Source organism: Nicotiana tomentosiformis, chromosome 8 (assembly GCF_000390325.3).
Source record: "Nicotiana tomentosiformis chromosome 8, ASM39032v3, whole genome shotgun sequence".
NCBI classification, from domain to species: Eukaryota; Viridiplantae; Streptophyta; class Magnoliopsida; order Solanales; family Solanaceae; genus Nicotiana; species Nicotiana tomentosiformis.
The window spans coordinates 12069315-12096287 of NC_090819.1; the positions used below are offsets into that span (position 1 = coordinate 12069315).

A 26973-nucleotide genomic window follows, 5' to 3' on the forward strand; every position below is an offset into this window, starting at 1 on the left:
AGAATTTTAATTTGCTAAAAAAGAAGTTTTTAAACCGTTATCTAAAAGGTCCATTAACTGCAAAAGAAATAAAATAAATTATTTATTAAAAAAATGATATAAAAAAAGACACAGTCGGCAAAAATTTCACCTAATAGTGTTACATACATACTAGGGATATTATATATCTTAAGTCTTAAATCTGTTTTTGAACAAACAAATTTCCCAAATAGCTAGTCTTGATCAGCTAAGACGGGTCGAAATGATTATAATATGCAAAAAAAAAGCTAAATATGGCTAGAAATTAGGCGGTGTTTTAGCCACATGGCTGGCTAATGGCTATGGAACCCAAGAATTTGTCACATTTCTCCATTTTTCCTCTTTTCTTCTTCCACCATTCTGGGTTTCTGCCATCTCAACAGTTGAATCAAGAACATGTGATTTACAGGTACCTTTTTTTAAATATATACATGCAAATGTACATACTTTTTGTCTGTTTTGTGTTCACCATTACTCAGAATAATTGAATCAAGAACATGAATTTCTCTTATTATATGCCAATTAAAGGTGGTACCCTATTTTGTGTTTTTGTATCTGCATGCAATTTGCAAATTAATGGTGTATACTTTATGTTTGTTGAGGTTTGCTTTTATTCTTTTTGTCTTATGTAATGATATGGTATATATGGTTGGATGTAAAAAAGAACTAATCTTTCTATTACCTTTTAGAAAGAAAAAAGAAACTTTTCGCATTCTTGTGCACCTGTAATTAAGTCCATTAAACAAAAGTTCCCTTTAATTGCGGTGTTAATCTCCAATTTGTGTGTAAAAAACCGACATTTAGCCTTTTTCCTTATTGAGGTTACAGAAATTTGGTGGTTGGAAGTAAGAGTGAGGATAAAAATGATGATAGTTTGAATTTTAAGAAAGCATGAGTTGAAGTAATCATTTGAACAACTGTTTATTACTATTCTGTTTTACCCTTTTGTTTTTCTGTTTGAAACATTGGGAAAATTTGACCCTCCCAACATTTTCTTCTTTCTTTCTAATGAGATTAAGGCGTAGTCAATGCATTCTTTCTTGTGCCTCCTCCCACCACAGAGTAAGCTTTTTTATTCCTCATTCATCTAGTTTCATCTCTTGGATTGGTATCCGTTTACTTTGCTGAAATTTTGGTTATTTAGCTTGGTTGAAGGCAAGTATAGTTGAACGAAGAGGGTCAAATTGAGCGAAATGGATGTTGATGATTCGTATTAGTGGATGACAAGTTTGGGATTGAGGTGCTGTAGTTTCTATTAGTGGATGCAGGCATGGTTAATGGACTGAACAATAGGTTTTATCAGCTCTAAACCGCCATTTTTGAACAATGTGGGTTATTTTTGTTATTCATAGGCAAGATACCTTAAGGGGAGCCTTGGAGCAACGGTAAAGTTGTCTCCGTGTGACTTATAGGTCACGGGTTTGAGTTGTGTAAGCAGCCACTAATGCTTGCATTAGGATAGGCTGTTTATATCACACCCTTAGGGGAGCGGCCCTTGAACCATGCGTGAATAAGGGATGCTTTGTGCACCAAGCTGTCCTTTTATAGACAAGTTATTGGCCCAATATTTTTTGAGTTTCGAACCGTGCCCCACTGGTCCTCGGGGATTTCTCAGTTATCAAAAATAATTATTCGAACTTGAACTACTTCGACTGTACGACAACATAGGTCATTCTATTAGATTTAATAAGATGTAGATCCTAAGCTACATGATGGATGATTAATTTATCATCATGAATTGCACGAGGTGACTAGAAAAACATTAACTTGCAATTTTCTTGAAGTCGTTTGAATTTCTCTGCTGCACTCTGCGACGAGCTGTATGCAACTTGATACAATTGTTCTTCTTTTGAGTGCATTCTATGCTGGGAGGGAGTAGCTTTCGTCTTGCTGGAATTTACCTGTCTAATGTGGGGACCTAATCTATTTTACTAATTGCCTGTGATATTAAGTCAAATCCTTTGCATGAACTCTACCAAAGGAGTTGATTTAGAGCAAAGAAACAGTATATCAAATGCTGAGTCGTAATCTCATGTCAATTCGACTAACTTTTGGAAATAAAATCAATTTGCAGTTGCTTTGGCTTGTCTCTATGTCTTCGTGCCATTTTGTGATCAGTTTACGTAATTATCTTTAACCAAACCCTTTTCGCGCGCATCAACTGGAATTAATTTTGAATCTTGATAGTCTCAGACTCGTGAAGTGATGCCTATGACCCTCTTTAGATTACTTTTATCTTTCTTCGTGTTGATATCTTTTTTCTCTTTTTGATCTTTTTATTTCGCATTGAATGCCTCAGCTAGACCAGTTAAATAATGTTGCGATACTAGCCACATTGCTGACATATCCACTAGTGACAAGGGATGGTTTGCGAGTCCTTAGTTAAGGGCTCGTGCTCTTTAGGTTTTGGGGGGGGGGGGGTTAAGGTACTAGGACGGTCAGGCAAGTCATTGACAGCAATATCTTCCTGCCCTTCTTTTTTAAACTTCATAAACTTGAATGCTGTAACATTTTCATTTCATTGTGTAATTAGCTTCCTTAGCAATTTATAATAAAGCAGTGTACACTTCTGCTCGTAATTTTATCTCACAGAACTTATGAATTCAGGCTGATGAAGATGAAAGTAATTGGCAAAGAAGGAAGCTTGATGAGGAGCCAGCATGGTCACATAATTCTCCTCACGTAATTTCACAGTTAGCTCAGTGCTTTAGTGAGTTCAAATTATTCTTCTAATTTTCCACCTGAATAATTTCATTAATGGTCGCTGCATCTGCATCTTTTTTGCCTACAGTTCAGATAGATTCTCCTAGGTAGTTTATTTAGTCTTTCAAATCTTTGTTCTTCTTTTTTTGTTAAATTCATAATACAGGAAATTTGTTGTTTACTATGTTTGTGCTTCTTTTACATTGCAAAATTTTGGGATTGTCTAAATGGAAAGTTGGGAACTGTTACTCTTTTTGCAATACATATGTGATCTGAACATCTTTCATCACCAGTATTACTATCTAGAAAGAAGTCCTCATATTTTAAGTTTAGAGGCTGTATAAACCAAACTGGACAAGCATACAGCCTAATTAGGATAAGCATGGTACATCATAGACTAGTGCATGGTGCAAATTGTCGGAAGAACAATGCGAAGAATAGTGAAAAAGAAAGACTTCAATATAAAACTTCAAGAACACATCTTGATCATCTTTTTTGGGCTGTTCTTCCCTTTACTTAACATGTTAATCAACTAATGTGTACATTTCCATAGTTATTTGTCCATTTCACTTATCAGATTTTGATGGCTGTAGCTAATGCTATGGTTGGACCACGAGCATGGATAGGAGGAATCTTCAACCGCTCGGGCAATAAACGGTTCGGAAGCGATAAATATCTTGACTACCCCTTAACTCCTCTTCAGGTAAACCAGAGTACTATATTGTTGGCCTTTGAGTTTATCTGGCCTTTATCTCTATTTCATGTCTATCCAAGTTAAATAGGCTTCTTTCTGTTGGTAGAAATTGTTGAGACTATTATGGAAGTTCTTTTTTTTTTTTTTTTAAACTTCTCTTTGTAGTTTATACCTTCATAACATTGTGGATTTTTTCATATATATTTAACTTCTGCCAGGAAGAAAGATTACGCAGGCTTCAAGAACGGCTAGGGGTACCTTTTGATGAGACACGGATAGATCATCAAGTATTTCCAAAATGCTTGTTCTATTTTCATTTCCATGTTAATTTCAGTTCATAGTTATAAATTCTATTCCCTCGGGGATAGTGAAATCGCAAGTTGCAAAGGTCATGTATAGGGGATGTTTTATAAGGGACTTGGAATACTACATTTATTGATCTAAGTTATCGGCCTTTTGTTTTACAATTTATCAACAACATATCATTTTAAGAAATACGTACTTATGTGCACTTCGTATGAAAATGTTCCATACTAGATAGATGTATTTTTCAGAATAATAGTGTCATAACTAGTGATATTTCAAACAAAACAAGCTATGCAATAGTTCTTGAAATGGCACTCTCATTAATTCAATATACTGAAATCTTGTAAGAAGTCACTAAAAGATTCTGCCTCTCTAATTTCATGGCAAACACTGAGATCACTATTTTATCACATTTAATCTTAATGATATTTATCAGTATCTATTAACCTACCAGAGTAGTAACTTAGTTTATCTGCCGCATAGCAGAAAGTTGGAAACCTTAGTTATTTCCGCATTTTCTTCCTGGATTTTGTTTCTGTCTGTACCGGCATCTCTTTTGAATTATAATCTTATTTGTGTTTTTTCTAGTTACAGCTTGTATTTTAGCACATAACTAACTCCAATTTTCAGGAAGCTCTTCAAGCTTTATGGAATGCAGCATTTCCAAATGTGAAGCTAAAAAGTTTGATCTCCGAGCAATGGAAAGATATGGGCTGGCAAGGAGCAAATCCATCGACTGACTTCAGGTGAGTTTCATCCTTTGATATTCTCAATGATTTGACAAGATACATTGATATTTTTGTCACTTTTCCAAGGGAAGAAATATGTAAGACTTTTTGGTAAGAGGAGATTCATTTATGTTGGTCAATTGTAATAATTAGAACGTAGCAGTTTGCTTTTTCATCTATATAGAAAAAGGTATTCTACCATTCATTTGCAGCGCCTCGTCTAGTGGCACTTCTATGACAATCAGTAGATAGCTAAGGAATAGGAAAAAATTATTCTTGGCGTTGTTTTGACTCTTTGTTGCAATGATTCCACTATAAAATAACACCGAGATCTGTGCTTGAATGCATATCTCAAATATCTCACCAGCTTCCGGCACTTAGTTTACTTTTGTTGTCTAAGATATTATTCTCATCTGAAAAATCATCTTTTTGTAGGGGTTGTGGATTTATTTCACTAGAGAATTTGCTGTTTTTTGCAACAAGATATCCGGTATGATGTTTAGCTGTTTTGCGAAGATATAGGTGTTCACAGTCTGATGGCGGCTTATTAAGTCATAACTAATTGCATATAGTCAAAATCAAGGCTTGTTTTCATAGGTTGCTTTTCAAGCGAAGTGGATCGAGGGCAATGTGGGAGTATCCATTTGCAGTCGCTGGGATTAACGTTACATTCATGTTGATTCAGATGCTTGACTTATACTCAGGTGATTTAACGTTTTAAGTGATTTATACTAATTAAGAACAATCTCCTCTGCTTTCAAATATTATTCTTTATGATTCTTGATTGTCTCAAATTATACATTTTGCTAATATTTTCCTGTCCATTTTGAACCGACATTGACTTTCTTCTTTTTCTCTTGCAGAGAAGCCAAAGTGTCTACCGGGAATTAATTTCGTTAAGCTATTAGGAGGTAAGCCAGTCATTTAGACAGAAAATTAACCTAAGTACTTCTGAATTAGGGTGCTTTCTAGATGAACTTTTTCTCTAAAACAAACTGCAGAGGATGATGAGGCATTTGATGTTCTATACTGTATAGCGTTCGCTATGATGGATGCACAGTGGCTGGCTATGTGTGCTTCATATATGGAGTTTAAGGTATACACCTCTCTCTCTCTCTCTCATTAGGCTATGTCTCTCGTACACTTGCCCAAAAGCGAATTCAGGATTTGAACTTTATGAGTTCAATTCGAATTTTTATCAAAGTCCACATGTCATCTGATTTACTGGGTTCTAAATCTATTATTCGTACCAATTTAGTGGTGGAATTCTTACCCATACACAAGATATGAGCTAAAGTTACTAGGTTCGGGTGAAACCTTATCTATTTCCCTACATCCGCTCCTTCTCTCACCCTTCCATTTCTCACACGTGTTCACCATATGAGGAACATGTCATGAGCTTCTGAATTAAGATTAAATTCAACGCACTTGTTCTTATAAAATAATAATGCTGATTGTTTTTTGATTGAACACTATCATTTAGGAGAAAGCATTAAACAATCATGTCCTTTAGTTCAAACACAGCTTCATTTTGAGAAGCAGAAAAAGTAACTTCCCCCAAAAACACTTTACTTTTCAAAATAAGTTAGATTTTAGAAGCTTGGTCAAACAAGCTATAAGCACGGTATATATAGAATTCCCTTTGCTAAACTGATATAGGAAATGAAGGGCTCCAAAGCTTTATGATTTTGCAAAACTGAACCTCAATGTTTACTCTATATTATTTTTTATTACTGTGTTTGTCCGAGGAACAGTCATATGTTTAGCATAAAAGTTAGTCCTATGATCTATAAATGATGATAATTTTTGTAGATCTAAAACAGAAAAGGATGTTTCACAATATGTATCTTACTTTTCCTCTACATTCTACTAATTAAAGTTTTTTGTTTTATTCCTTCAGGATGTTATGCAAGCGACAAGGACGCAATTAGAGAGGGAATTATCATTAGAAGATATACAAAGAATAGAAGATCTGCCAGCATACAACCTGATATAGCACATACACTTCTTATTCCCATATGTAATACCTGATATAGCTCACTCATTCTGCAGTTTGGTTAATTAAAGATAGACAGAATGCGATAAAATGATTGAGATACATCCAATAGCTAAACCTGAAATTTTCTGTACAAAGAGGTGGTAGTTTACGCAACTCAAACATTACTGAATAGGTTTCCAATGTTTTCTAGGATCTTTTTAGTCTTGTCAGTAGAAAATATAGAGAATTTCTAGAGCTTTTTACTTTATTATTTTAATTTAATTTTGTGCTTGGGATTTGTTGCTGTGTAGTTGTTGAATGTTACTGAATAGATGAAAGAAGTGTTGCCACAGGTTGTTTAACAAATTTTGCCAGTTCTGAGTTATGCAAAGTCCTATCCATGTTGTTTCCTTTGGCGTCAGTTATCTTATTGTTTTGTTGTCGTTACTGTTTCTTTTCTCCGGTATTTTCAAACATCCTCACTACTGTTTTTTTTCTCAAACTTGCTTTGTTTTTTTTTTTTTTTTCCTATCGGAAACAACATCTCTGCCTCACACAAGGTAGGGGTAAAGTTTACGTACATAGTACTTTCCCTAAACCCCATTTGTGGGATTACACGGGGTATATTACCTTTGCTGTTGTTCTGTGCTTCTATGTTTGGTTCTTCTAAATATTAACAGATTGGTTTTCCCCCACTGCCTACTTTCTCACTGACTAGTATATTGTTAGTTTCTCAAATCCAAATGTCAATTTTAAAGATATAATTAAGTGAATAAAAGTGTATTCCCTATCTAATAGGTTAAGCGTTTAGATGAGATAACGATATACTTCAACAGCCAAGAGAACATATAACTAGAATTTGAATATGATTTGGTAAAATGCTTTCTTTTCTTACATTTGATATTACGGAAGGAAGACTGCAAAAGTTTCAGCAGCTTTAACAATATTGATGGAGTAAAATACACCATTTATGATGTACAAAAAAAATGAGCTTTTCTTTACACCGCTCTATTGTTGTCTAATTTGATGTTTGATCCATAACTCAGAAATATATATATCATCATTAAACATTTTTATTACAACAGAAATATCATTACAACAGTGAAAATAAATAAATAAATGTATATAAATTTTTATTAGTTAACCGTAGCCCATATATAAGTGATTATTATTAAGTGTATGTATGTAACTCTTAAGGTTAAATAAGTTTTAAACATTGAATAATGATAAAATAAAATAAAAATATTTGTATCTATCCAACTTGATTTTGATCCAATAATTTCTTTCTATGTTGTTTTTGTCCAGAAAAAGAAAGACAACACTATCTGTGATAGAATGAGCAAGAATAAGTTATTCACATATATAATCATATTTGTGGTTGATGATGATAGCAACCACATCTATAGAGTGTTTTAGGTTTGCTTGAAAAAGTTGTCTGTAAATTAGCAGCGTTATTGAAATCCCAAACATGTCCAACATTCAATCTTTAGAAAAAGTTATCCAAATTTTTTCTAACCAAATTAACTGGCAAACTCTATAGAAATGCTATGACATACGCAAAATTTTTCACATGCGGTATCGTCAATCTATAATCATAATTTTGCTTGTAAATGAGTTTGGTTTGGGAAGATGATGGTTTTAAAGCTTTACTTCTTGTACCAAATGATATTACTTTATAATTTTTTTGCAAGTGATATCAGCTTATCGTACATAAACATATTGTTTTTAAAAATAATTATTTGCATACGTATATAAAAGGAGATTTTTTTTTTTGCGAAGGAATATCGGATTATACTCTTTACTACATGGTGTTTCCGCCACTTACCAGAAAAAATTGAATATCTAGACGCATATATGGATATTTAAATGCTCTTTGATATTGCACTTATATATTATTTTAAGATATTTCAGAAAATAGCAGTATAATTCGGGATTTTAATTTTCTAAATAGATGATTAGTTTCATACATTTACCTTTTATTCAAAGACAGTTTTGCAAATCTACCAACTTTCTGCAATTTTAGTTCTCTTTCTTTCTACCCTCTTTAAGTTGCATCCATAGATTTAGTAAACTATTAAAAATTACCCAATGTAATAAAGCCTAACACATCCAAAAGATCACATCCTTTTGTGGAAAATGTTACTGTAGCAATTAGTGATGGATCATGCCAAACTTAATTGGCGTCGTGTTATCACTGGACCACAAGCCTAAGTGACATTTAAAATAATTTTTTTGCTAAAGAATAATTTATCTCCAATATTGAGCTTGTCCAATCATCAAGTACTAAATCATACAATATCCTGCCCTACACCTATATATTGCCTATTGGATCACCACGGTTCCATATTTAAAATGTTTTAACTTATATATATATATATATATATATATAGTGTTAGTATAAGATATTTTCACACATTTTAATGTATTTTATATGTTGTGTTAGACAACTTATCGTATTTTTTAAGTTACTAATCATATTTATTATAAATGGATTTTTTTTCTTATTTTTTAGATGAGCAAATAGCTTATACCAACTAAATTTTACTATATAAATAAAAAAAGATAAATCATTCATCATGCACTCATTTCTTAATTCTCACATAGTGGATTACATAATTCATCTCCTAGTTCCTAGTTCCTAGTTTCTAGATGAGATAAGAATTGCATTAAAGCAAGTGCCAAACAATAACTATCAACAAGAGAGTTATGGTTGAGTCATAAGTACTTCTTCATTATTAGCGAGATGTCTCGGATTCAAGTCTTGAGAAAGAAATCGCTTTTGATATGGACCGATTTATCTCTAATATGGGATTTTCTAACGTGAATCCAGATTTAATCAAACATTAATACGAGTACAGAACACCGAACAAGAAACCAACAAAAGTTGCCAAACAACCAATGTGGATAATTGGACATGCATTCTTAACTACTTGACTAGGAAAAGAAAGAACATGCCCCATGTGCATCTAGGAGTTGTTTGTTGGGGGTTGCGGGTTGCCTCAAATTTCTCCTATTGCCATATGGTTAGAGATTGCACTTCTAAAATAACTTGATGTTCTTTGTCTCAACTCTCAATAAATCAATCAATTAACTGCCTGTCAATCCAAAATTAATTAAAATCAATTTTATAACCTTTTTGGGGGGTCTTCATTCTGTTGTATTGAGACGCATTTCAATTTAATATTAAATTATTTCTCTTTAATATAAATTAGGAACTCTAAAAAAGTGAATGTAATTTAAATCTCACTCTCATCATCACACAAACATGCAAATTTCTAAGTTTTGCAGGTTTTTGAAACTTAGAAATTTAGCTTTAAATTCAGGTAAATCCACTAATTTTTGTTCAAACGTAGTGTACATATCAAGAAATACACTAAATATTTATAACTTTTTGATTGTGAATATTACTCCTTCATGAGTAAATGCAGAGTTACTTTTAAATAACAAAATAATAAATGTATGGTAATTTTGAAAGACATAGAACTAATACACGAAGATCCAGTAAATAAAGATATAAATTTTGATTATCTATTTTCAGAAGAAATATTCAAATGATATTCACCCTCACGATGTTCTCAATAGTAAATATGCAATACTATGATTTGTTATTTGAGTTATTCACAATTTTTTATTCCTACAGATGAAAAAAAAAACTTTAATCATTAATTTGTTAAAACAAATTGAGAATTAACAATGCTAATTAGTGAATTAAACCCATGATTGGTATAGATGAGCCCGAGCGTTGAGCGTTGGGTATGTTTAAAGCACACAATCGGGCATTTGAAAACATAAGTCTCACAAAACTAAGTCACACTTAAAAGTCTCAAGGTATTTTGATATTGCCCACCTCGAATCCCAAAAAATCTTTTAAAAATTAAAACTCTTGGTAATAATAAACATTTGGACTAGATTATGAGCTTTGGTGGTGTATCTTGATTCATTAATCAGTGGCAGAATTTTCCAAGTGGAACTTTCTTATGCTCAAGAAGTCATCAAAGGTTATCTAAAACATTAATAAGTTGGACCACGATTAACTAATTAATTAAGTACTTTGTACATTATCCTAGGAACAAAAAATTAGGTAGAAAGTCCACGATAATGAAGTTACCTGTTCATCCAACGGAGTAGAGGATGGGAAAATAATACTGTATAGTCGCTTTTAAAATAATATGCGAAAAAATTATATTTTTTGTATATATATACATTCTGTATATTATATATAAAAATGATACAAATTTTATATACTTTTTCGGCTATGAATATAAATAATTTCTAGCGCGGGCTAAATTGATAATAACCCATAAAGGACGCCAAAAGTCGAAACCTAACTGTGAAGTGTTGAATGACTTAATGATGGCATGTATTAATTACTAAGAAGGAAATTTCAGTGTCACTTTGGCAATTATGCTCGTCCATTCTGTTTTCTTGTTGCCAATCACGTCAGGGACGTTCATATTTATTATTACAGATTTAAATATTATTAGGTGAATTAAATTAAAAAATTAAAAAAAAATATTCTTGGAGTTTTTAAAAGCTTAAAAATTCATATATGGATTTTGTGATTTGTTGAATTTTTTAATAAATTAATGATTTTGGTTCGTTGGACATATTATTTTAAAGTTGTAGTTAAAATTTAAAGCTATTAATTAAAATCAATAAAAAGGGACAAAAGCACACAAGCAGTGGACTGTGTATTCTTTTTGATTTTGTCAAATTCTTCATTTGTAGATATTTTCTCTCTTTACTTTTCTATGGTACGAAAAAAAACGACGGCAATATTTGTCCACAGTTCATCAAATATTCGTTTTTTTCTTTTGGTTTCTTTCTTTTTCTTTTAAAATTAAAAAGCTGATATAAATCACACTTATAAATTAATAATATTTATTATTCCATTTTTTTAAAGTACCTCAATTGTAACTAAGAAAAATAGTATTTTAGTAAAAAAATGTATTAAAGTTTAAATGCGGAAAATATTTAATAGATAAATAATAGTCATCACCATCTATAAGCGGGAAAACTTGACGATCTTATAAAAAGCTTATATTAAATGGATAAATGAGTAAAATAATTGGGTGAATGGGTTGAAAATTATGGGTCGCTGCGGGATTTTAAATTATTTTTGTATATATTTTGTACTGAAAATTAAAATGTAATCGCCAGAATTTATATTTTCGCTGAGTTGTACTTTTCGTTACATATAGGTATAATTGAAGTATATTCTACTTATAAATTTAATTTAGGTGTTTTTATGTGAAAAATCAACAGTTCGAATACTATCCATGAATTGTTATGAAACAACAAAAGAAGAAGAAAAGTATTGTAGAGAAAAGTAGGGAGAGAGAATTCTTATTGATTTTAGATGATTTATAATGGAATAGTTAGCCTTTATTTATAGGGAAAGAGTGACTTAGCCACCAAGTAATAATCCATAAAATCTCTCTAAAATATAGACATTCACTTTAAATACAATTCTATTTATAACAATTTTCCTTGAATATCCATTCAACAGATAATGTGTCTCGTTAAAAACTTAACTAAAATAAAATCCGGTGAGAAAAAAAAATCTAGAGAAGGAAAAAGAGTACACATGTTTAGAAATATGCCTTTTGGTTGCCTCGTTAAAAACCTTGCAAGGAAAACCCAGTGGGACAAAATCTTATAAAGGAAAAAAGAGTACAATGCATATTAACTCCCCCTGATTAGAGCATCAATTCACATCCTTGAGCCTCTGCATCCCAATCTTGTGCACCATCTTCAAAAGATCGTTGGTAGAGATTTGATAAACAAATCAACCATATTAACTTGAATGAATATGTTGAACCTTGAAATCATCATTCTTGATAGATATGTAATGTCTTCATATAATGTCGTAGAATGTCCATTTCAATATCTCCATAGAGATTCTCGCAATCATATTATCATGCTTATAGTTATAGCAAGATACATATGTGCACAAATTGTACTTAGGATGTGGTACATTAGAACCAAGAATTGTATATGCTTAAGCGATTCGAATCCTTCAGGGATTGTCATATAAGTTAAGTCATATAAGCCATTTAAATAGACTTTAGATGCATATCAAGTTTTCATGTCATGCTAGACATAAATATATGAAAGTGATTGCACACACTATTAAATTTATACTTTTTAGTGTTTGAACTACATGTCCAAAACTACATGTCTTTCATATGAAACCAATTCTATTCGAATTTTGTCTCTTTCATTTGACCAATATTTCTGTGCCTGTATTTGACAGACTTAAGATCCTCATCTATACTTAGCGCTATCATAGATGTCATCGACGAACATTTTATATGTTTCAACCTCCTTTTTTCATAAAGACATAACATAGAGATCTCTTCATTCATATTTTCATGTACCTGGACCTCTCTTGAGATTTTATGAAGTGCTATGTCATGTGATCTTCTAGATCACTTGCCTTCTTACTATGATCATTTGCTCATCTTCTTTATCAAGAATTTTATTTGAAATTGATTTTTCTATAGATTTAATCGTACCATAGACTTTGTCCTTCTAGGACTTATTCTAATATGAGCATTTGCAGTGAGAATATAGTTACTTTCTTTGGTCAGCAAATGTATATGGCATGCTTTATAATATATTGCGGATGAAATATTTTTTTATGAACTTCAAGTTCATATTGTTTTATTCGAGGAACCAGATGTATAGACAATTCATTCCACTTAATTTTTTGTCAACCATTTATTCTATCTCCCCCTCTTGCTATAAAAACTAACTTGCTTCCTCAACTTTGAAAATCCACCTTTGTGCGTTATGGTGTTAATCAAACTATACACTGCACATCAATAATAATAAGATGAAATTATTTGACTCCTGATCCTGAATCACTTGTGAGGGGAGAATGTAATATGCTTTCGTATATAACGTATATCAACTGAAATAGATAATTTATTCTCGTAAGTAATAGTTTAGCTATTAAGTGGAGGCACCCACTAAATCATTTTGCTAAATCAGCTGTGATGTAAACCAACTTATCAAGATGAACTGTCTTGAATAGAAAATCTGGAAACTATACTCTAAATTAAATTATTGAGCAACTTACCTCGCAAACACCATGTTGGGGGTTAATAATAATTTTACATGTAACCATCTCATAGATGCATCTTATGTGGTATACATGGTAGGTGAATGGGCCCATATTTACCTTTGATATTTTCAGCTTTCATGGGATTCAATCCCAATTTTAGTTTGTCTATTAATTAATGAGAACAAGCAACATAAGAGAATTCGTAAAGAACTTTATTTACCCATGTGAATTCTCTTTTATTTTTGCACATCATAATTAAATTAATATGGATAAACCAATTATGCCAACTGGATAAATAATCAATATTGATAAACTTCAAGTTTACACCATGACGTGTGCAATTATGAATAAACTCCAAGTTTATTATGATATGGATTTTTATATCAATAAACTTCTAGTTTATTATGCCATTCTTTTGTTTGTGTAGTACAAACTGGAGAATAAAGTAAGTAGCTTTTTACACACATATTATCTCGCTACAAGTTGTAGTAAAAGAAGATATTATATTTTTCCTTTATTTATAGTCTCAATATAACCAACCGTTTTCGCGAATACTTTAGAAACTATATAAATTTCTTTGAGATGTACTACAACACAATACCTTATTGATTATCAATTTTATTTCTTCAAAATAGTATAATTGGCTCTTCTAGAGCTTTCAATTGCTTTTGTACTACCACATATTTATTAACATCCATGTGGTGAATATCTCTTTCAAGGAGAAAGTTATACCATTATGGTCATGATCAAAATCATTATAGGCAAGATATGTTGCTTCTATTACTTTTGTCATGTAATAATCACATTGCCACAATATTTTGGCATAATCATAATAGGTACGTGATCAATGACAATTCATGCCATAATAATGAAATTATTTTCTTATTTCATCTCAAACCTCTTTCTAGAGATTAATGTGGTATATCAACTACCACTAGTACGTTCATATTCTTCCAAGAATGAATATGTATTCATAAATCAGATGTTATCACATTCACATCATGAATGAACCATAATCATCTAATCTCAAGTCAAATCGATGACAAATATTATTTTCAGAGAGTGAAAGATTATTTTGAGAATCCTTATTATTCTTATTACCACAATGATGACGATGATAATTTCGTCTATTGCCACGTCCACATCCATTGATACCTTCACAGTAATAATTTTGTCTTCTTTCAGACTTGTTACATATTGCTACCACATTCTCTTAAGGGAATGAGAATGAAGCAAATTTAATGGGACGGGTTTCCACTTCTTGTGCTCATAATCATATATGAATTTGATCATGGCAAGACATAAAAATTTTATCACTTCGGATAGTTAAAAATTTTCACAAACTCTATTAGAGTTATAATCAAAATTTATTGTCTTTGCTTGCATTTAAAATTAAATTATAAAACTTCAAGAATTTAAAAGAGAAAAATAAGGTAAAATATTTATCTTAAGTCCAGAATTTATCCCTGAAGGATGTTCATGGAATAATTGACAATCATTATACTCAATATTATGTACAAGTTGAGCACCATATACGTATCCCAAAGCCTGGTGACCAAAGCAGATAATAATGACCTAACCGGTCATTTTAACTTTTAGAACCCCGTTCCCTAAAAATAAAACTTTATGTATGTATTTTTAATGATTTATTACTTGCGGGGATGATTGGTTCGGAATTTAGAAATGTTTGGGTTGAAACCAGAACACTTGGTTCCTTAAGTTGGCTTTAAAAGGCCAAGTTTGACTTCGGTCAACATTTCGAGAAAACGACCCCGGAATAGCATTTTGACGATTCCAACATCTCCGTATTGTGATTTTGGACTTAGGAGCGTGTTCAAAATTTTATTTGTAAGTCCGTAGTTAAATTAGGCTTGAACTGGCTAAAACAAGAATTTAAGTTTGGAAGTTTGACCGGGGAGTTGACTTTTTGATACCGGAGTCGAAATCTAGTTTTAAATTTTTTTATAGCTCCATTTTATGTCATTTATGACTTGTGTGCAAAATTTGAGATCAATCTGACTTGATTTGATAGGTTTCGGTACCTAATATAGAAGTTGAAAATCTTAAGTTTCATTAAGCTTGAATTGGAGGATGATTAGTAGTTTTAGCGTTGTTTGGTGTGATTTGAAGGTTCGACTAAGTTCGTATGATGTATTGGGACTTTTTGGTATATTTGGTTGAGGTCCCGAGGGGCTCGGGTGAGTTTCGAATAGCTAATGGATCACTTTTGGCCTTTGGGAGACTGCTGATAGCTACTGGTATATTTTTTTCCCTGATTTCCTTATACGCGATCGCGTAAGTTGGTCTGCGATCGCGTAGAGTAATTTTGGCAGATGGAAAATATTGTTCTGTACGATCGCATGGAAACGCCCGCGATCGCGTAGGATAGACCAGCTTGTGCATCGCGATCGCGTGTCGTTGTTTGCGATCGCGTAGGGGAAACTGGGGAGGAGCTGGGCCACGCGCTTAATGCTTCGCGATCGCGTGTAGAGGTTCGCGATCGCGTAGGTTTGCGGAGACAGTGCTTCGCGATCGCGTGGGACTTTATGCGATCGCGTAGGGTTATCTTCTGGGTAATAAAATTTGTACTACGCGATCGCGTGAGGAAGTTCGTGATCGCGTAGAAGAAATCACTGGGCAGAGAGTTTAAGTTTTCAAAATGGGACTTCGTCCCATTTTCTATTTTTAACGATTAGGAGCTCGGATTTAGATGATTTTTGGGAGATTTTCAGAGAAAATAACGGGGTAAGTATTCTTAACTCAATATTTGTTAAATTACCCGAATCTATCACTATTTTTATCATTTAATTGGTGAATTGAGTTGGAAAAGTTTGAAAACTCTCTTGGATAGATTTGAGGATTTGAGGGCCCAATTGTTATCGAAATTTAGTGATTTTGGTATGAGTAGACTCGTGGTTGAGTGAGCGTTCATATTTCGTAACTTTCGCCGTATTCCGAAACGTGGGCCCCATGAGCTATTTTTGAATTAATTTTGGATTTTTATTGAAAAATATAGTATTTTCTTATGAAAATAATTCCTATAATTTTTAGTGATTGTATCGAATTATTCTTGGCTAGATTCGAGCCAGACATAGTTGGATAATTGTAGAAAAGGCCTTCTATTGGATTAAATTGGAGTAAATTGAAGTAAGTCTCTTGTCTAATCTTGTGAGGGGGAAATTACCCCATAGGTAATTAAAGTAATAATTGTTGCTAATTGTGGGGGCTACGTACGCACAAGGTGACGAGAGTCCGTGCGTAGCTACTATCAATGCTAAAGTCCGGGTAGTTTAGGACTCAAAGCATGAATTACTTGTGTAAATTGTATTCTTTATTTAATTAATATTGTTTGATATATATATATATATATATATATATATATATATATATATATATATATATATATATATATATATTTGTGTATTGTTAGATAAAAAATTTAAAGAATGGAAATCTCATATGTTTGATTTTCTGTTTAAATTTATTAATTGTTAAGAGAAATTATTCTTCTTCCCGAATTTATCTTATAATAAATATACTCTCCTTCCGGAGGTACATAAAAAATGTCCTCCTTTCTTGTGGAGCGGGCCACGCCTCGGCAGGATAGATGCATCTATGGATCGTGCCACACGTCCCTCGGCAGTGTACACGATATTCTGGATCGGGTCGTACGACCTCGGCATAAATCGTACTTAATAATAATAATTACACGATACTTTGATAGTTTATTGTAGCTTGTGAAGCTAATTGATAAATTGTAAATATTTGAAATTTAAAGAATTATTATTCATGCTTGTTAAGGAATTATTGTTATTCATGTAAATGAGACTAATTGATAAATTTAAAAATTTATTGGAATTAAAGGAATTTAATTAATATATTGAGAATTGTTGCATTTGAAGGAATTTAATTATTTCTGTTGGTTAAATAAATTATTATAAATTTCTGTGAATCATGCTGATTTAGATATTCTAGTTTTATTTCAATTATTATTATTGACTCATAGTGAGTGTCAAAGTCGGTCATCTCGTCTCTACCACTTCGAGATTAGGCTTGATACTTACTGGGTACACGTTGTTTACGTACTCATACTACACTTGCTGTACTTTTTGTGCAGGACCTGAGGCAAGTATTAGTGGGGGACCTATCGTCTTACACCCACGTTATCCAGGGGCATAGTGGTGAGTTGCATTTCTGAGCCGTTCTGCAGCTACCAGTGTCTCTCCTTGTATTTTTCATTCTGTCTATTTTTATTTCAGACAGTATTTGAGGTTTTGTATAATCTACTAGATGCTCATACACTTGTGACACCAGGTCTTGGCACACACATTGGTAGAATTTAGAATTGTATTATTTTTTTCTTGGATTTAAGTTAATCGGTATCTTTTCTTATTTCTTGATATTGCTAGTAAAATAATAAAATTTCTTAGAAAATTATCCTGAAAATAATTGATATATATTTAATTTATTTGTTGGCTTGCCTAACTGTAGTGTTAGGCGCCATCATGACCCATAGATGAAATTGGATCATGACATGCCTAGTATAAGAATATCAATGCACGCAAGAGCCTCACTCAAATTCCTATATCTTCTCTCCATGGGTGGTTTAATTTCTCAAATATTAGATTACTAGTTAATAGCATATCTACAAATTAAAACAATCTCCCTCTACTTCATTGGTTATAGTCTTGTGCTGATAACGTGTTATGAAACAATAAAAGAAGAAGAAAAGTATTGCAGAAAAAAGTAGGGAGAGAGAATTCTTATTGATTTGTGATAATTTACAATGGAATATAACCCCTCTATTTATAGGGAAAGAGTGACTTCACCACCAAGTAATAATCACTAAAATCTCTTTAAAAAATAGACATTCACCTTAAATACAATTCTATTTATAACATGAATAAATTTATCGTTTTCAAAATTATAAGCAATCTCCACAATTTGATTTCAATTCACACAGATAAAACTGTAATTTTATTAAAATTTTCTTATTGGGGCTAAGCAACTTTACCCCTTTATATTTATGGATGGGTTCGGTTGGAGTAAAGATACTTTGTGTAACTCCACAAAGTACGTAACTTGCATTTTGCTACTTTACTCAATAAAAGAAAAACCATACCTTTACGCAGAAAAACTTGAATTTTGTTTGCAATTTATAAAAATAGGCCAACACAATTTAGAGGTTGTTCCACAAATGATATATGCAACTAACTCATTCAACCTCACGTCAGGTTTTAGACTTTTTCAGGGAGGCCAGTGCACAAAGCATCTTGCGTTCACGGAGGGTTCAGAGAAAAGTCACGCCCCAAGGGGTATGATGTAGGCAATCTACTCTAATGCAAATATCAGTGACTATTCATTTAATCTCGTCCACTGCCGAACATGACATTGAATGTGAACGCCAATATCTTCTCTTGCCCCTTTTTTACTAGTATTATATTTATATATATTTATAACGGTGGCGTTCGGACCAACTTGCGCGTATCTCGCGTATCTCACCTATTCTATTGAAACCTGGTACTTCCCACAAATACAGATAACATTTTTTGGTAGAAAGAGCACTCACTAGCCGCTTTTTGGCCCTATCTTAGAATAATAGCCATTGTCCTAAATATTCAAATTCCACAAGTGAAACTCCTTGACATTATAGAATTTGAAACTCCGGGGAGTGGCTATTTTTAAATTACAAGGGCAGAAAAGTGGCTATTTGTGAATTTGTCCCGAATTTTTTGTCTCCGTTAGAATTTAGAAGGGGAGCTTTGGAGCAATGGTAAAGTTGTCTCCATGTGACCTATATAGGTTACAGGTTCGAGCCGTGAAAACGATCACTAATGTTTGCATTAGGATAGGAAGTCTATATCACACGTCTTGGAGTGTGACTCTTCCCATGACCCTACGTGAACGCAGGATGCCTTGTGCACCATGCTGTCCTTTTGTCTCCATTGGAATTCGGAATTTGAATCCTAGTTTTCATGGTAGTATTTTTTCTTGCCATTTATCTGTTTAGCAATCAATAGATTAGTTCCTTCTCCACTTACAATGGGATGACCTATACAAAGATCAGAGACATATATAGCATTAGAATTTACAAAGCAAACACAAGATTTACTAAGCAAATGAAGGGTCTAAAGTATCAAAGGAGAGTGCAAGAACTGCACTCAAAGAGTAAGGACTTCATTGACATCTAATAATCCACAGCCCTCCAGCTTATCGCTAGCTCCACCTCATGTTTTTATCGCTTAAAAGCTAGGCTCATTCCTATACAAAAGTAGTCACAGAAGTCGCGAGCTTAAAGATTGCATCACTGCAATCCTATAGCTCGCGAAAAGCAAGGAACTACATAAAAGCCAAATGCCTTTACAAAGATGCATCAACAATTCAAAGAGGCCAAAGGAGAACGGGACTGCAGATAGTCACTTCCATTTGTTAGTGTGCAAAGACGATTTTCATCATTCAAGTTTTTTCAACCACGACGAATACTCATGAAGTAGTTAAAGTCGTGGTGTTGGACCCCCAACTGCTTTAGCCACGAATCAGCCACGCTAAAAAGTGACACCAGTCTCTCTTGGTCCCTTCCACTTCTATCTGATACCCACACGTCGCCCTGCATCTTGTAAGTGGCCAAACCGAAAGGTGGGAGGGGGATCTTTTCTCCTTCCTTTCTTTTCCTACTACTATTCTCCATGTCATCTTCAAGGTCCATATCTGGACAAAGATGAATGATTATGGAGTAAGAATATTCTGTATAGTCACCAGCAAAAACTAAAGAATAAAGCTTTAAGGGAATATAAGCAACGGTGATTTTAGTTGTTCAAAGGACACAGGGAATAATACCTTGAAAAGAAGATGAAAGGGTGTGGAAAGTAAGAAAGCACGTCGACAAGTCCTTAATAGTTCTTCCCATGGGAATGTGATATATCGGGTACCTGCATTTTGCGGCTCAATAAAGTTAGTGACCCAATCATTCCTTTATTCATTTTTCCATTATTTGATGTTTGCAAAGAAAGAAGCTAGTTAGCAATAATAAGAGGATAAAGCATCAATGACATGGTATCATATAGAATTTGTTACAGGAAAAGATCTTCTTGACCACTAATAGAGGATAAGAATTAGATTTTATTTTATATCATCTTGAATTTGATGACTTATGGTCACGAGTTCGAGCCGTGGAGACATCCACCAATCCTTGCATTAAGGTAGGCTGTCTACATCACACCCTTTGAGGTGCGGTCATTCCCGGACACTGCATGAACGCAGGAGCCTTGTCACCAGGCAACCCTTTATCAACTTGAATTTGATATAATCGTATACATAAACAACATCTTCCATTTCATAGAAACAGGACTGAGACAAAGACTAAAAGGTGCTATACCAAGCAACAGCCATCCAACTAGCAGGCGAAAGATCTACACTTCTCAACGACATTAATCCAGGGTATCTTTCAGCCAATCCATTAATCTGAAAGCAACATGAGCTGGTTTTAGATTCACACATTTTACATGGAATTAATACTCTATCATCATAAAGTTGCATAACATAAATCTAAAGAGAGAGCATAGGCTTCTAATCAAATCATAATCGCATAAACAAAGATGGACGGAAATCTTAAAAAATAATCTATTTCACTCCTATCTTTTATTACCCGACTGTAATAGCTAAGAGAAGAAACTGGAATAGATGACATGACGAACTACAACTAAACTTATGTAATTCTACCACATAGTTGCCGAAAGCATTGATCAATAGCATAAATCCTGGATTACTAGCAGATCGTAAGAAGCAGAAGAAAAAGCAACTAAAACTAACATGGTAAAGCTACATACTTCTATTTACATCTTTCCTTATTGCATAATATGACATGATTTGGAAAGAGGGAAATACCTTATCCATTAGAGGAACTCTTCCATATGGAGTACATCTCTCAAAATACTGAAAGTAAAGATAGCCCAATCTATCGTTCGTTCTACTTAAGCTATCTTGTTCAACTGCACCTTCCTCAGAAGAACATCCATCCCACCTCGACAACTTTTCGCTCTCACTCTCGTCACTTAATGAATCGCTGAAAGAATCCCTTGCCTCACAAACAGATTCGGCCTCCTCCCTAAAAAACAAACAGTAGTATCATAACTCTTCACCACAACCATTATTGACCTTAGGTTTACTAAGCAATCAACAAACTATTATCATGATATTGAGACATAATATAATTTAAGTAAAGAAAAGTGTGCTTTCTCTAACACATGATTACCAAAATAAACAACAATTTCAAAATACCAGTTTAACTTCAATACAAGGCAATAAACCACCTTTTACAAAATTTTGACCAGTTCAACCTGGTGTATAAGCATCATATGAAGGACTATACTTAAGAAAACACATGATCACCAAAAATAAACAAGAATTCTAAAACCAGTTTAACTTCAACAAAAGGCAAGAAACCACCTTTACAAATTTTGACCAGTTCAACCTTGGTGCATAAGCATCATATGAAGGACTAAACTTCAAGAAAATACATGATCACCAAAATAAATAACAATTCTAAAACTAGTTTAACTTCAACAAATTGCAAGACATCACTTTTACAAATTTTGACCAGCTCAACCTTGTGCATAAGCATTAAACTTTACCATTTGAAATACAATAAATACATTTGAAAAGCAAGAAGGGGAGTATTGGTGTAATTGGTAAAGTTGTTGCCATGTGACTAGGATGTCACGGGTTCGAGCCATGGGAACAGTCTTCTTACAATAGAACCTTGTGGTCCGGCACTTCCCCGGACCTCGCACATAGCAAGAGCTTAATACATCGGACTGCCCCTTTTATTCGAAAAGCAAGTAACCCCACCCCAACCCCAACCCCCAAAATAACTATAGTGCTATGATCAAACTGAAATATCAAGAATGTATACCTCAAAAAGTTAGCAGGTGAAGTGCTGGTAAAGATTTGAATAGCTGAAAGATAAGGGACATAATATTGAACCAAAGTTTCCCCAGTATCCAATCTAATAGGAATTCCAGCACCATAAGCACTCCATTCATCATAACAATTCCAAAGATCAGCCAACTTGAAATATTCCACCTTTTCTCTTTCCCATGGATGCCATAACCTATTAAGGTTTCTTATCTCACTCTGCACACACACACACACATAAAAAGAATCATTTAAACAAAAATTTACACATATAAATTTGGCAGCAAAAAAAAGAAGATAAAATATACAAACCTTGGCAAGAAACTGGGATAGGACAAATGGGGTTGTGGAATTAAGGAAACAATCAAGATTTGATTGCATTGAGCTTTTATCCATGGTAATATAAAAATTATGTGAATGAAAAAGAAACAAATTACACAGAGGGAGAGAAAAAGAGAAAAGGAAATAAGGAAAACAGTTTTTAATTTTTCTCTCTCCAAACTCCAAAGAACAAAATTAAAACAAATGATGTATAAAAACAGAGGAAAGAGAAAGCAATGGAAGAGATAAAAACGGGATTCTAAATTCTATTCCTTCTCCTTTATATGTGTGATTATGAGGAAAGAATATTAACCGGTCGGTCTATATACAGGAACTCCATTTTTGAAGTTTGTGGACAACTAGTTATTTATTTATTAAATAACTAGTTATTTAGTTATTTAATAAATAAATAAATAACTTGTTGTTAATGCTTTTTTATTTTTATTTTTACTGAGAGCTGAACATTTATCGGAAATAATCTATCTATCTTCTCAAGATAGGGGTAAGATTGTGTACACAACGCAAACCCTATCTATCTTCTCAAGATAGGGGTAAGATTGTGTACACAACGCAAACCTCACTTGTAGGATTACAACGTATTTGTTGTTGTTTTTATTATTATTATTATTATTATTATTATTATTATTATTATTATTATTATTATTATTATTATTATTATTGTTAGTAATTTATTTATTAATCTATGTTCTCAATTTATGTTATTGTATTTAATCGAGCACAAAAATTTGCATGACGCTAAATTATGTAACTAAAAATAAAATAAAAAGTATAAATTAAATTATTTTCAAATATAAAAATATACTACTCCCTCGGTCTCAATTTATCTCATAGTTTGCAGATATATAGAGTCAAATAAATTAACTTTGACCGTGAATTTGAATATAACTTTAAATTTTTGAAATAAAATTTACATATATAGAAACTACAAAAAAAGTTCTATAAATTACGATAATTAATAATTCAAACTCCGCAAAAGGCATATGAAAAATCATGACAAAAAAATTTATTTTACTCAAAATAGCAGTTTACAAAGTATCACGCGTTCACACAGGGTCCGAAGAAGGGCCACGCACGCAAGAAATTTATAGACTTGTCCTAATACAAGCATTAGTGACTGTTTTCACGGTTTGAACCCGTGACCTATAAGTGAGAATATAATTTTTTAGGTCAAACTTAAAAAGTGTCCAAGGAAAATAAAGAAAAATATATGAAAGTTTTGATCTTTATTCGTCATTTTTTATTCCGGACATCGGAAACCGATGATTCCGGCGAAATTGATTGCCACAGTCAAAACACACAAACTAAAAAGAATACCACAAATGACAAAGTCCCAAGAGAATTTCAATCCCAAAATATAGTTTTCATTCAACTAATCTTCAAGATTACTCAACCCAAGAAAAACCAGAGACTTTTCATTGATTTTCAATGTAAAATAAAACCGACCCACATAGTGAGAAAAGGTTTGGACTTTTGGGAAGACAATTGTGTGGCGCGAAAAAAACTACGGAAATAAGGGTGGTATAGATAATCCTTTTTTACACATTTTCAACTGAATTCCATGGTTTCTGATTTAAGTTACACACATTTTAAATATTCTTTTGTATTGTTAGTAAATTTTAATTTGTGATAGGTTAGTTACTGCCGATGTACCAATTATGTGACATTCTTTTTTTAGTCAGAGAAACCTTGGAATAATGATAAAGTTGTCTTTGTGTTACCTTTAAATCTTTCTTTTGTATTGTTAGTAAATTATAATTGGTAATAAGTTAGTTATTGCATCAGTTTCAATTGTGTGACATTCTTTTCTTTTTAGTCAGAAGGAGAGTCTTGGAGCAATGGTAAAATTAGTTACTAGTTCGAGCCGTAGAATCAGCCAATAGTATATGCATCAGAGTAGGTTGTCTACATCACATCACTTGTGGTGCCTCCCCTCCTTAGACCATGCGTGAACGCAATATGCTTCGTGTACCGTTCTGCACTCTTTTCTTTTTAATCAGTCGCAAAAAAAAAAATGACACCTTTTTATATTTATTAACAATTCAACTTTTAATTTTTTTTTTTATCCTTAATGAAATGATTTCTAGCCACATAAATTTTTATATTTTATTTTAGACCATAAATTTCAAAAACCTTCCTTTATTTCATAAACTTTGTGCATATTCAAACACAATCACATAAATTGCGACAAAAGAAGTATCATTTTTATTAAATTATTCGTCAATATTTATCAAGAAGTTTATATGTAATTATCTAATAAGTTACATAACTATATAAATATTTTTTACACCGTTAATATGTAATAACTTAAACTATGTATGGATTTAAAGGGGTCGAATTTCTTCATAAAGAAACTTCTGAGTTTGGAAAAGGAATAACATGAAATATTTATATATACATAGTACTAAAAAATAACCCAATTGTTTTCTTTGATTTTTTGTTAATTTTGTGTAATTAAATTTACGTCCTTGGTCACAAATGTAATAAGCTTACAAGAGTTCGGAAGATTTAACATTAATCAGTACATGTCTGTTTCAAACATTCACTATTGAAAGTATTGTTTTGTACTTTTTGTTTTGTTTGTTTCTGGTTAATTTCATTTGCTTTTGGGAACTTTTCAAATTTAGCAGAAAAAGGGTCTCTTTAACAGAAAGTAGAAAATCTTTTTATGAGTGATACTATTTTTAGTTTGTACAGAAAATAATATCATATTTATTTATTTAACAATAATTAAATTTTAATTTTTTTATTTTATTCTTAATATGATAATTTATTTTCACTCAATATTTATGATTTAATTTAGATCATAATTCATAAGTTATAAACATATTCTTTCAATATCTCAGAAAACAATATTCTTCCCCCTTGGTTGGTTCAGACTTCAGAGCATTTAAGGACTTTTTGGCGAGTCCAATGAGTCTCAATATTTTCTATTAAAACATTGCCTAAAAAGTCACTCCCATCAAATAATTAATTATTTAAGTAAAATTATCAAAAATCAATTAAGAAAAACTCACTCACAGAGAGAGAACGTAGTCTATTATGATTGCTTAGTTAAATAATTTTAAATTTCTTGTTTTTAATCTATACAGATTTTATTCTATGTAGTTTTATCATGTAATCTATTTCTAAAATTTGTTTTTATTTTTAGAATATTATGAATTAAATATTCATCGTGCTTATCTGTTGCCTATCATAGATAAAACACGTTAATTCCATGTTCACCTGTAAGACATGTTTTTTATCTTAATTAAAAACTACATTACTTTAAAGTTAAATACTTGGGTTGTTTTTTTTTTTTTTGGGGGGGGGGGGGGGGGGGTTACTCTTGATTTTTTAATTTGGAATCCTTTTTCTTTTTAGACTTCTTTCTATTCTCGGAGTCTTGTCAAAAACCAAGCAAACTGATTGAATAATTGCAGCAAATAATTCTCTAGTTTCTTCCTATTCTTTCTGTTTTTTAAGGATAAAAATTTATTTGCACTCAATATTTATAATAAATTAATAGATATAAGATATGTGTCTTTCACATGCACTTTTATCACTTAATCATAATTAATAGTGATACATATTCTCATTTTAATATTTAATTATTAAATTAATTATAAATATCGAGTGAGAATAAGTATTTATAGGCTGAAAGGTAATGCGCGAGAGTAATTATGGTCCTTAATTTAGACTACACTCCATAACACATGAAAAACAATTTCAATTAAGACACTTCCTTTGAAAGAATATGCCTCTAACGTTTAGCCTAAGTGCCTAACTATTGACTTTGAAGTTTTAAGATTAAAGACTCATCCATGTTCAAATATTATCCAACAACTTAATATTTCTTTTAGGATTTATACGACTTGTGTCAAAATTTGTGGCACGAAAGTAGTAACGGAACCAGAACTTTCACAAAAAAGAATTAAAATATAAAAAGTTAAACACATAAAAAAGCCGAAAGAACTTAATATAGTACACACATATAACATCCATTAGTTAAAAGTGGCTCTTGAACCTACTTGACTCAAGTTTTCTTGAAGAAACTTTCATTTAAAATAAACAATCAAAAGGTGCATATCTTATATTCACAAAATATAAAATAATAAAAGCAAATATATATTAGAGTAGAAGTTTAGAACTAACCTAATATATTTTAATCAGTCCATGATCTCATCCTACGGAAAGAAAAGACTGAATATGCTTTTAAAATCAGGTTATTTTGAGAAGTGTTTTT

At 32.2% G+C, this 26973-nt stretch overlaps 2 protein-coding genes across 7 annotated transcripts; one reads left to right on the forward strand and one right to left on the reverse strand.

Annotated features, from left to right (window-relative positions):
* Positions 1 to 203: 203 nt before the first annotated feature.
* LOC104102581 (uncharacterized) lies at positions 204 to 6793 on the forward strand. 5 transcript variants are annotated; one of them, XM_009610357.4, is made up of 10 exons: positions 204 to 427; positions 2626 to 2700; positions 3315 to 3424; positions 3634 to 3702; positions 4352 to 4467; positions 4885 to 4939; positions 5033 to 5153; positions 5313 to 5360; positions 5451 to 5545; positions 6350 to 6793. In XM_009610357.4, exons 3-10 carry the CDS (start codon positions 3323 to 3325, stop codon positions 6443 to 6445), a joined length of 702 nt encoding a protein of 233 aa, XP_009608652.1. In that variant the 5' UTR covers positions 204 to 427; positions 2626 to 2700; positions 3315 to 3322; the 3' UTR covers positions 6446 to 6793. The 5 variants fall into 5 exon arrangements, with proteins under 5 accessions (XP_009608652.1, XP_009608645.1, XP_009608632.1 ...); XM_009610350.4 differs by having other exon boundaries at positions 206 to 427; positions 2626 to 2728; XM_009610337.4 differs by lacking the exon at positions 204 to 427 and adding an exon at positions 974 to 1080 and having other exon boundaries at positions 2626 to 2728; positions 5487 to 5545.
* A 12790-nt stretch (positions 6794 to 19583) lies between these two features.
* On the reverse strand, positions 19584 to 23021 carry LOC104102574 (uncharacterized). Of its 2 annotated transcripts, none has more exons than XM_009610317.4 (6): positions 22722 to 23021; positions 22408 to 22628; positions 21381 to 21600; positions 20872 to 20957; positions 20334 to 20425; positions 19584 to 20204 (listed from the first exon to the last, which is right to left on the reverse strand). In XM_009610317.4, exons 1-6 carry the CDS (start codon positions 22803 to 22805, stop codon positions 19963 to 19965), a joined length of 945 nt encoding a protein of 314 aa, XP_009608612.1. In that variant the 5' UTR covers positions 22806 to 23021; the 3' UTR covers positions 19584 to 19962. The 2 variants fall into 2 exon arrangements, with proteins under 2 accessions (XP_009608612.1, XP_018628417.1); XM_018772901.3 differs by having other exon boundaries at positions 19584 to 20240; positions 22722 to 22966.
* Positions 23022 to 26973: the final 3952 nt, after the last annotated feature.

Excerpts from the sequence above, each read along its gene's own strand:
- LOC104102581 (XM_009610328.4), top strand. The coding sequence starts at position 1,027 with ATGAGATTAAGGCGTAGTCAATGCATTCTTTCTTGTGCCTCCTCCCAC. Across the intron at positions 5,154-5,312 it reads GATGCTTGACTTATACTCAG|AGAAGCCAAAGTGTCTACCG; the intron begins GTGATTTAACGT and ends TTTCTCTTGCAG. Across the intron at positions 5,361-5,450 it reads TTTCGTTAAGCTATTAGGAG|AGGATGATGAGGCATTTGAT; the intron begins GTAAGCCAGTCA and ends AACAAACTGCAG.
- LOC104102574 (XM_018772901.3), bottom strand. The coding sequence starts at position 22,805 with ATGGATAAAAGCTCAATGCAATCAAATCTTGATTGTTTCCTTAATTCC. Across the intron at positions 21,601-22,407 it reads TCACCTGCTAACTTTTTGAG|GGAGGAGGCCGAATCTGTTT; the intron begins GTATACATTCTT and ends TTTGTTTTTTAG. Across the intron at positions 20,426-20,871 it reads AGTTGGATGGCTGTTGCTTG|GTACCCGATATATCACATTC; the intron begins GTATAGCACCTT and ends CGCAAAATGCAG.